Below are 11107 nucleotides of genomic sequence, written 5' to 3' on the forward strand. Positions count from 1 at the left end.
CAGGGCTAGACCTGATTGGTCCACGCTTTCCCCGGGACTGGCTTGCAAGTTGGCCAGTGGTGTGCCAAAGAGGGCTGTGAGGGCCACCGGATCACTTCCCTGGTCTCCACGCATGTCCAGGGAGCTAGCAAGGTTTGAGCCACAACATCTTGAGACCAGAGAGGACCTGGCGTAAGGACAGGAGAACATGCAGAGGGTGGCAGGGGAAAGTGGAGAGAGCCTGGGTCCTTGACTCCTCCGCTGAGTCTCTGAACAGACTCCAGGACCACTCTGCCTCCCACTTGCCATTATGCAAAAGAATCCACCTTCCTTATCATGAAGCCCATTGTGAGGTAGGTTTTGTTACTTGCACCCAAACTCACACAGACTCTGAAAATCTGGTAGACATGCTGAAACTTCTCTTGGGAAGAAGGCTCAGATGTAGAATATTGATCAAGTTGGGGGAGGGGGCCCTGGTCCCCCAGAGGTCATCCACAGGCCACCACCATGTTAGGAGTGCTGGTCAGGAGATCTCAGTCTTGTCTCATTGCTGTCACCCTGATGCTGGCTCCCGGGGAGGGCAGGTTGGTTTGGTTCTGAGCAGCATACCTGGGCTGCAGGCAGAAGGCAAGAGGGAGGGGGTGGTCTGTAGCCCCTGGAGACAGGCCCTGCTTTCCCTCCCATCAGAAACCAGAAATCCCACTGAGCATAGTGCTGGGGACTGAGCAGAGCTCCGTGAGAGCCGGCTGGTCTTGTTTTATTAACTTCAAGGACAGGCAGTTGGCCCCCACCTGCCATCCCTCAGTCAGGTTTGGACCGCTGCTCTCCAGGGAGCCGGTCACCTGGCTGACAGTCAGGAGGCCCTGTTTGCAGGACGCGGTGCTAACAGACCCACATTTTATCGCTCCCTTTAGTTTCCAGATTCACTGGGGTCCTACAGGGAAGACTGGGGGATTCCTGGAATGGAGGCAGAGGCCAAGCGGATGTCAGACTGTGATCTCTGGGCCAGGCTGGCTCTGTCCTAGCCTGGTCAGGGGCCATCTCTGCGTCTGGAGGTGGGCGCAGACCTGGGAGGGCCTGGCTTTCACCCCAGCGAGCCTGGGGGTGGCGGAGCAGACAGCCCTAACACCCCAGCCTCTCCCCATCCCCCTACCCTCACACTCTCCCCTCTCGGAGGGCAGCAGCTGTGTCGCAGTCTGTACATCTGCTATCTGGTCACAGACTTCCTGAGAAGGTTGAGTTCAGCAGACTTTGGGACCTCATCTTCTCATTAAGGTCTTGATCTTAAAATATAGTCTGCACACAGCAACAACAAAATACAGTCACACCGGAAGCCGCTTTGAAACATCCGGAGACTGAGGTCTTGTCCACAACACCTTGATGCAGGGCCTGACCCACCTCAGCTTCATGTGAGCTCGTGCAAAGCAGCCTCAAAGCAAGCTCAGGTTTGAACCCACTTTTTAAAATATGTGAACCATAATGGATCAAGTGCCAGTCAAATCTACTGCTAAAGCAAGTTCCATTCTGATTAGACTCACATCCAATTTCATCTCTTGGACTATAGTAATGAAACTCACAAGATGTTTCAGTATGTTTTCAGTCCTAATTATACATCTTCAATTAAAAAAAACAAAACCTCACCACTGCATTATATACCACAGATCGTTAAATGCCTATCACAGCCCATGTCCAGGTCTCTCAATGTAAAAGATGGTTGACATTTAGCCGGGAACTTTGAAAACACTTGAGAATCAATTATGGCCCAAACTTACTCTTCCTAATGACACATATAAAGTTCAGCTCTTTAATAAAAGGAGTCAGGAATATGAAAACAAAGTTCCCAGCAGTATTAAGGAAATAAAGGTCTTTCAAAATGGTCAGTTCTTGTTTCAATTAAATTGTGCATTTTTAATATAGTTGGTATAAAGTGAAACTCTTAAAAAAACATCGAGGAATTTAAAATGAAATGGAACATCCTCTTTGCAGGGTCACCAGTACCACAGTGAGATTTGTCTCTTAAACAATGACACTTAGTATCTCTGTAGTTCCATGAATACTTTTGAAGTGTCATATTAAAACCAATCTCATGGCCTTGAGGCAAAGAGAAGCAATTAGTCTTGGAGTTGTGAATAAATAAAAATCCATTTATACACCCGTCCTTGACATGTACCTTGCAAATCTTAGAAACTTCATCTAGTGGGAAAAGAAATGTTAAATCATGAATACCAATACTAATCACATCGCCATGTGGCTTCCTAAAACAGTTTAGTTTATACCCATCTAAGTATTAATTTATATGTATATATTCATCCATATTGAACACAAAACAAAGAAGCTCTAGCAGGCACCTAGCGGGTGAGGGGAGAGGGGTGAGGGGCGATGGGGTCACAGGGGTGGCCCCATGACAAGCAAGTTTTCAGTGGGTCTCTGCTCAATGGGAGCCTGGAGCATTCTTCCTCATGCCTCCCTCTTCCCCGCCCCCACCCCCAAGCGCTCCAAGGCTTGAGAAGGGGGAAGTTTCTTTCCCTGAAGAAATTTGGGGTATCCACACACGCCTTTCTCCATTTGTGATCCCAGCCAGCATTTAAGGGAGGACACAGGAGATCAAAGTATTTGGATACTTGTTTCACTTCTTATTTGGGCCCAACCCTTCAGCTGTGCCGGGTGGGGTGGGTGTAGATGGGAGCTTTGCTGCTCCTTGGCCTTGAGTAGCCCTGGAGAGACTGGGGCAGTCACCAAGGAGCAAAGCAGATCTGCTGGGCCTGGCCGAGATGTGGAGAGCAGACAGTGGTGCTGTCAGGCTCGAGCTGGGAGCCAAAAGCCCGGGGGCGCCAGGGCGTGGGGAGCTGAGTGGGCAGCCCATGGGCCGTGCGGGAGCCGCTGCACAGATCCCTGACCTACTTCCAGGGCCCCTTTCTCTTCAAGGAGCTGCTAAGAATCCATAAATTAAGGAAATTAACTGATGGGGCCTGCGGCATCTTTGTAAGCTATTTAAATCTATAAATTAACAACATCTTCTGCATATATCAAGTAATTGAACTAACTGCAGGGATGTAACTTTAATGAGAAAATTTCCCCCTTCTCCTGTAGTTCGAGCTCTAAAGTAAATAAATAAATAAAACCTTCCCTTAGGAGGAAAGTTCCTCCTTACTCCCGCGTGGAGAAGTTACAGTACGGCGGTGCGGGCCCTCTTTCCACGCGCGAGGTCTCCTGGTCAAGGGAGGCAGGCCCCCACCTTGTCCTCTTTTCACCAGCGCCCCTCCCGTGAGTGAAGCCGCTAGAGGGCGTCCAGGTCCGGCTGGAGCTCGGGGTGGGGGCCCCCGCGCCGTTCCCGGCCGGAGCGCACCGGTCCTCCAGCTCGAGCCTGGCTCTGGCCCGGGCGTCCCCGGAGCCGGACGGGGGCGCAGTGCAGGCCGGGCGCAGTGCACCGGAGGCTCCGCGCTCCGTTTCCTAGGAGCCGGGAAATGGTCCAGGAGGAGGAGGGGGGACGGGCGGGGCGCAAGGGAAACAGGAGAAAGAGGAAGGGGAGGAGGAGGTAGAAGAGGAGGAGGAAGGGGCAGCCGACTCGAGGACCAGGAGGGACGCCCCGGGCGCAGGCCTCAGCGCCGCGGGGAGTCTTGGCGGTAGACGTCTCCATCGCGCCGCGCGCGTAAAGGAAATGGCGCGTCTGGCGGCGGGGGGCCGGCCGGGCACCCCCCGTGCGCCCCTCCCCCGCGGTGGCCGACCGCGTGTCCGCAGACGTCACGGGCGGCGCTGCTCCCCGGTAGAGGGGCAGCCGGGGCAGAGACCCGGGGAGGAAGGCCAGGGAGGGGGAGGGGCGGCACCGGCCCCCGGCTCCTCTGCAGCCCCGGCCGACTCGCAGCCCAGTTTCTTCCCAAGTCCCGCCCCTACCCTCGGGCGCCGCGGCGGCGGCTGCTCTCCTCTTTGTAACCGAGGAGTCAAGAAATGTGAGAAACGTGCCCTGTGTTACTTATTTGGGAGCCGAAAATTTATGCCCAGCTGAAAGCGCCCGGGGAAATATTACATCAGATGAAATGACAATGATTAAAATCAGCTTCTCCCCCGCCCCCTCCCGAGCCCGGAGGAGGCCCGGGCGCCGCGTGGCTGGCCGGCGGGGGGCTGGGCGGCGGAGGGCGCGGGGACCTGGGCGCACCACTCCCGGGAGGGTCCTGGCGGAGGCCCCGGCGGGAAGGCGCGGACTCCGGGGGAGGCGGGTGGTGATCGCCCGGCTGAAGGAAGGGAAACGGCGCGTTTTTGTCGCCGAGCGCGGCAGGCGCGGGCGCGCGGAGCTAATTGCGACTCTAATCCTCTGCCCCGCGGCGCAGCCGAGCCCCGAGCCAGGAGTCGCCGCGCGCTCCCGCTCGCGCTCGCAGCGCTGGGTAATTTGGAGCCGGATCGCTGCCCTTTGCGTCCGGGCTCGGCCGCGACGGGACACGGGCTACGGGCTAAGGTGGGGGGCTGGCTTTCTCGCCAGCAATCGGGGAAGGCCGCTGGAGAGAGAGGAGGGAGGAGAGGAGGTGGGAGCGGCGGGAGGGCAGCCGGAGAGCGGCGCGAAGAGGAGGCGGCGGCGGCACCCAGAAAGTCTCCCGGCCGTGATTCGGACGTGGGAGGGGCGGTTGCTTTGTCCCGGTGCAGGGCGGCGGGGGCTGGCGGCAGGGGGGCACCCAGCACAAAGGCCTGGTGCGGGAGGGGGGGGACTGCCCACGTGGGCCGGCCCTGGCCCCGGGTGGACCCTCCCCACGCGGGCGGGCACCGAGCTTCCTACCGCACGGGGAGGTGGGGGTGAGGGGGTGTTCACGTCCCGGCACTCGGGCCTCAGTGCCGGGCCGAGCGCCCTGCAGGGCCGGCGTGTTTCCGGGGTCAGAACCCAGCTCACGCAGCCGGGGCTTCGGCTGACTGGGCCCGGCTTGGTGTCCAAATCAGAGAGAGAAAAAGTCTCCAGCGGGACAGATGTGTGTCCTCTGACGCCCACCCGCGAGTCCGAAACGGAGCGGGAGGGGCTGGCGGTCTGGTGGTCGTCCCAAGCGCGCGGGATCTGGAGCCCCAGGCGGGCCGCGCGGAGATGCGATCGCCGCCTCCGGATCCCCGATTCCCGCCGGTACCCCCTGACCTGGACGCGCGCACCGGCACACTCTCAAACAGCCCCCCTCCCCCGTAGCTGGAGCGCGTTTCAGTCCTCCCGCGCCCCCCACCTCCGGCTGCAGAAAGATCAGCTTCAAGTTTTCACTCTGCGTCTCAAATGTGCATGAAGGAATTTAAGTGCACGAGTGAATAACAGCATTAGTTTCAATTAATTTTTTTTTAAATCCCGGCAACAATAAACTTTGAGAACAAAAGCGCTTTTACGTCCTTAATTAGGCGAGCTTCCCATCTGTGGTCTCTAAGTATCTGCCTCTTGATTTAACTTTGTCTTCCGCCCCGCCCGTGCCGCACACCCTCGCGGTCCTGCCAGGCGCTTTGGGTGCCGCGGCCACCGCCGCCCGCGGCGCCGCCGGCCTGCACCCAGCCGGCTCCGGCCGCCCCGAACGAAGTTCACACCGGCCGGCGGGCTCCGCGGCCAGGCTGGCGCGCGCCAGGTGGCCCGCCTGCCTCCCTTCCGGCCCGCCCCCTGGACAATTCTGCAGGCCCCTGGCCCTCTTGCCCGGGGCTGGCGCCCTGGGCGCAGACCTGAAGGGAGTTCTCGAGCCGCCTTCTGTTTACCTTTTATGGTTAAAATAACAGCTTAGCAAAGAAGCGACTTCATGAAGAAGCGATTTAGTGAAATCGTCTCAAGCTGCCGCAGCTCAGCCAGTTTAATCACCCCCGGAGAGCTGAACAACTGCGAGCACAATGGGACACAAAATCATTTTGTGTGTAAATGAGCGGGGCATTCTGCTCGCTTCCCTCTGCTCGGGCGGGCGGGGCTCGGTGGCGGGCGGGCGCGGGACCCCGGGCTCCCGCCGCAGCTTGGAGAAGCGGGTCAGTACCCAGCCAGTTTGGAAACCCGCGGGCCGTGCAGCACACTACCGCCGAGGCCCCTGCAACAGGCGGTTTGGCTGAGCCTCGGGAGGGGCGTGGCGAGCTGGGACTGGTCGTGGGTTTGATGCCGGTGCTGGCGGAATGAACTTGTCTCTTCCTGCACCCACTTTATGCTTCTGACCTTGGCAGTGGTCTCGGGGAAAGGGTCGTTGTCCAGCACAGATGCGTTTGTCGGAGGGAGCGGTGGAGGCTGGCGGCAAGGCGTACAGCCTGGGGCTTCCAATGGTGAGTTTCTGGTGTGCCATGAACATCAGGTGGTGCTTGCGATGGAAAAGTCTGGGTGAGAACAGGATGGAGCAGCTTTTGTGATGGGTACTTGGTGTTAAATGTCACTTCTGAGTAGTGTCCTGGCAGTAGGGCCGGCATTGTGCAGTCTGCTTTGATAGACGTTCCATCGGAATTCCTTCCAGCACAGTTTATCCTCAGTGTGGCTTTCCTTCTGACTCCTCCCTAGCAGAGCCTCCCAGGGCAGGATAGCCCATTCCTGAGATATGTTTTGGTTTCTCAGAACTTCCTTGAGATAAATGACCTGGTTTTCTTTTTGAAGCTTGCGGGAACTTAGGAATGCCCAAAGCAGCAGACCCTGGACAGCTAGAAGTTAAACATGACTGTCTGCTAATAGCCACCCCCCACCGGTTTCCTGTCAGAGGACTTGCCAGGACACCGAGGGCAGGACAAATCCTGGGAGAGTGGCCCGGCTTAAATTTGCAGGATTTGATTCTCATTGGACCTTGGTTCATGTATTAAAACTGGATGTTGAATTTCAAGGCACAAAGTCAATCCTTGAGAGAGGTTCGGGTTAAACCTGCAACGGATAAGTCCAGGTTTAGGTATATGGAAGCCAGTGGGGGCGGGGGGGGGTTGATAGTCACTGTGCACGTCTCCCCCAGCCCCGGGTCAGTGGAAGGGGTCTGCTTAAACCTGCTCTCCTCCAGCTCTCCTGCATAGGACCTGCAAGTGTTCTCAGACAGCTTCTAGAGACTGTGGGACAGGCTTATTTCAGGTGGTTGCGGCTGAGAGGAGAGGCAGGAGAGAGTTCATTAGCTGAGCTGCTGTCTCCTTCTGGCCAGCTTTCTCCAATGCCTTGGGGCTGTGATCCCAAAGGGACCTGGAATATGTTAGGCACAGACAAGACCATTCCCGGGGTCTGGGGAGAAACTGCAGAGGTACAGGCTGGGCAAACAAAGAGAAGTTTTCTTCTCTCAGGAGCCACAGGGGGAGCGGTGGCTTCCTAAGTGACTTTCGCTCTTCCCTGGCTTCTCTGTGTCCAGCCAGTTGCAAACTGCATCTTAACACTGCAGGGATGGTGTTCAAAGAGGTCCTGGGGCTCCGCAGCCCATGGAGGGTGGGGGGGATCCTCTCTGAGCTGTGGTTCCCAGGGTTCTCTCTGAAGTAAGAGGAGACATGCTTGGTAACGTGTCTCAAAACCAAAATACCAAGAAAATCAGATTTGTTCTGAAACATTTTGGGGGCAATAATGGTGAGCATATGTTTCAGCACTGTCATTAGCTGAATTAGCAGACATGGAGCTGCCCTGAAAACACATGTGTGAGTGTGTGTGTGTGTTTGTGTGTGTGTGTGTGTAAGTAATCTCCTATGGCCCGGAGGCTTGCTTTGGGGTGTGGGGACAGGATAGTCGCGGGCAGTGTGGTAGGGCATGGGGTCCTGGGACGCATGTTCATAAAGGACGATTGTAAGCATCTTTGACTGGGAGACACAGCGCCCAGGACCACTAAGGAGTAAGTCCTGTCTGGTTGTGTTGGTGCTTCCCACAGATACTCTGGGCAGCCATGGAAGCCTAGATGCCTCACCGCAAGGAGCGGCCGAGCGGGTCCTCGCTTCACGCCCACGGCAGCACTGGCCCCGCGGTGAGAGCCAGCAGGGTGGGCTGGGTCAAGGGCTGGTGTCCTCCTCTTTGCCGTCTTCCCAAGCGCCGGCTCACTGGCTGCCCTTCCTCGCAGCTGGCAGCCACAGCTGTGGCATTCAAGAGATGGCTGTTGACTGGCCGTACGAATATGTATTTTTTTTTTAAACAAAAATGCTCTTAATTTGATGTGAAAATTACTACATGTATAAAACTCAATGCCTTAGGTGCTGAGGAAGTCCCTAATTTAGAGGTGTCTCGTTACTGAGACAAACTTGCAAAAACCCCTGAATCCCAATTCACAAATTGGTGATTCGTTTGTCAGGGGATATTTCACATCTAACACATAAGCCCACGACCTTTAATTAGAATTTTGCAGTTTGTTTTATGCCCCTGGAGGCTGACACCTTGAAAAAAATTTTTTTTTCTTGATTTCTTATTGCTAATAAGCATCTTTCTTTTTTCCCTCTGGTACTTTGAAGAAAATGATGCAATACACTTAATTACAGTGGTGGCCACAATTTGTCAGCTGAATATGTGATCAGGCAAAGGCAGAAGTGATCTGATTAGATCTGTGATCACATTGGCAATAAAAGGAGTGCATAGCTCCGTCGTGGAGAAACCCTTGTTTTGTGCCTTGTTTCCATCTCCAGGAGGGAGGAAGCATGTCTCGGTTGTCTCTCACCCGGTCGCCTGTGTCTCCCCTGGCCGCCCAGGGGATCCCACTGCCAGCCCAGCTCACTAAGTCCAACGCGCCTGTGCACATCGACGTGGGCGGCCACATGTACACCAGCAGCCTGGCCACGCTCACCAAGTACCCTGACTCCAGGTAAGAGCCGAGCCCCTCATGGCACCGGGGCGTGCAGTGGTGACAGGCAGCATCTGTAGCCTGCTACCAGCCAACACGCAGGGCTCTCCAAGGCCCCCCTGCTCCTAGACCTGGGGAACTAGGGTTCAGGAAGCTGAGTGCCCCTGTCAATGGCTGCTTTGCACAGGGACTTGTGACCCTGAGCTGGTGGCATTGGTAGTGTTAGGGGGAGTTCCTGACTCACTGGCAGAGGCCACTTTTCAGAGCCAGCCCCACCTGCAGCTGGCCAGCAGCTGGCTGGGGAATCTCATGTTCCTTCAGGTTACTCTTGAGTGAGACTCAAGCCTGGCCTTTGCAGGGGACCATTCGTGAGCAATGCTGCGTACTTCTTGGCGTCATGCTGGGGAGAAATAGTTCATCCTATTTCCGAGTCTAACCCTTGGGATAGAGCGTAAGGGGAAGGGTGAGGGGCAGCTGCAATTTGTCATCTTTGCCTGTTTGGGTGGCCACTGCTGGACCCTAAGCAGGCTCCCTTGGATTTGGGGGGGTTGCAGCGACTGGCTAGGAATTCCATGATGTCCGGGAATATCCACAGCTGTGGGTGAGCATGAACCACATACCGCCATCAGCGGGCAAAGCGTCTCTGACCAGGACCCTCCCTACAGGGAACTTTACACTCTGCCCAGCTCCCCGGTGCTCCTGACTCCTGGACTCATCTGTGGGAGGCGCCGGACACTGCTGACTCTCCTGCTCTTGCCTCTCAGGCATTTCTCTCCTGGGGGCAGACCTGGTTTCCGCCTATAACAGCAGGGCTGGCCAGAGGTGGGACGGGTCTCTGAGCATCTCCTGGAGATGATGCCGTATGCTATTTGCTGAACCTGGGACTGCTTGCTCCTGGTGCACTGAGGGCTGGCGGCGGGAGGGCCACGGCCGCAGGGCATCACCTCTGTTTTAGACATTTAAAATAAAAAGCGGAGTTAATTAATCCCCCAGACACCGAGGGGGATCGGCTCCGGGAAGCTTTCTGATCAGGCTGCCTCGTCGCCGGTGTGGCTGCTCAGAGCGCGGAGGATTCATAGCGTGTGGAAGTGGCGGCTTTGGGAGCTCGTTGGAGGCCAGGGTGGCGCCCTCCAGGGCGGAGTGCTAGAGGTGGATGCAGTGTGTAGTTCAGAATTTGGGGAATCGGGTGCAGGTGACGGTGGGAGCTTCACTCCCTCAGCAGACGGAGGCTAGGCCTGGGGCACTTGTGACCTGGGGGTCTCGGAGGGGGCAGCATCCAGGAGGACACGTCAGCCGTGTTGGCCTGGCACTCTCTGGCAGAGCCCTGTCGAGGATGGGAGATGGATTCTACTTATTTAATTTCAATTTAGCCTTCCGCGGCATTCGCGCCTTGTTTGAGATAGATCATCCCTTAATCGGTTGATGACGTTTGCGAGTGAAATTCATAAAACCCTTGCCCACAACGTCTCTGAAGAGTGTTCCCTGAAATCAGACACTTGCCTTTCTGGAGTAATCATGGCCCAGGCCTGCGGGGAACGGCCTCCTCATTCTGTCTCCAGGCTGCTGCCTGGAACGGGGCGGGCAGGGGGTGGTCCTCCCCTCCCAGACCCACAGCCCATCCTCAGCCATTGTACTGCTCTGACATGGGGTGGGCCATCTTGCTGGCCCGTGACCTGTGGGACCCTCGGGCCAGCAGGGTGTGCCCAGAGGGGGTGGCGGTCTGCGTTCTTTCCTGGGCTGGCTTCCGGCTCCCAGGAGAGCTGCTCCTCAGGCCTGAAGCTTTGGCCTAGAGGCCAGGGGAGGGCGGTGTGACCTGTAGGACAGTCAGGACAGTGGGTCAGGCCAGGCCTGCGAAGTGGGTTGGGCAGCTCTGCTGGCCAGAGCCCCCCAGATCTCTCTCATCCTTCTTTGAGTAAATTATTAAAATTAAAAAACTGTTTTTCACTAATTCTGGAAACAAAGATCAATCCCTCATCCAGGGTCACCGATGTATAAGTCACCTGGAGATGGAGAATTGTGTTAAGGTCACCGCGGGTGGAGGGGGTTCTGGATGTCAGCAAAGTCCCACCCTGGGCAATGCCGGGAGCCCCCCCCCAGCCCCTCAGGTCCCGGTGCCCACAGAGCTGTGCCTGGGCTTCTGGTTCTTGGCAAGGCAGGGAGCGCCAACGGGTCCTCGCCCAGAGCCGGCCCCGCCCAGCTGCCCGGGGCTGGGAGTGGACTCCTGTGTCTGCCAGCGCACTTGCTGGAACATCATTTAGCTCCTGCCATGGTAGCCCCACGCTTGCGTTCATCCTCGCTGTGGGAAGCAACAAATTAAGATGTCCAGGAACTTTAGAACTAATAAAACCTGCCACTGAAACATGCAGGAAATTGGAGCCGAGGCTTAAAAAAAAAAAAAAAAAAAAAAAAGAAAAAAAAAAGAAAAAAAAAAAAACACC

General features: G+C 56.5%; 1 protein-coding gene across 3 annotated transcripts in view; it reads left to right on the plus strand.

Annotated features, from left to right (window-relative positions):
• Positions 1-4110: 4110 nt before the first annotated feature.
• The window catches only part of KCTD15 (potassium channel tetramerization domain containing 15), a 15392-nt gene continuing 8395 nt past the window's right edge, over positions 4111-11107 (plus strand). Inside the window, exons 1-4 of one of the 3 annotated variants that reach the window (XM_024734048.1) lie at positions 4111-4429; positions 6127-6222; positions 7773-7865; positions 8515-8690. In XM_024734048.1, coding sequence (XP_024589816.1) covers positions 7800-7865; positions 8515-8690 — 242 coding nt within the window. In that variant the 5' untranslated portion in view covers positions 4111-4429; positions 6127-6222; positions 7773-7799. Of the gene's footprint in view, positions 4430-5221; positions 6223-7772; positions 7866-8514; positions 8691-11107 lie in introns of those variants that run through there. The other 2 variants (XM_024734050.1, XM_024734047.1) reach the window with 2 other exon arrangements.

This window comes from Neophocaena asiaeorientalis, unplaced genomic scaffold (assembly GCF_003031525.2).
Source record: "Neophocaena asiaeorientalis asiaeorientalis breed wild unplaced genomic scaffold, Neophocaena_asiaeorientalis_V1.1 scaffold280, whole genome shotgun sequence".
In the NCBI taxonomy this organism is placed as follows: Eukaryota; Metazoa; Chordata; class Mammalia; order Artiodactyla; family Phocoenidae; genus Neophocaena; species Neophocaena asiaeorientalis.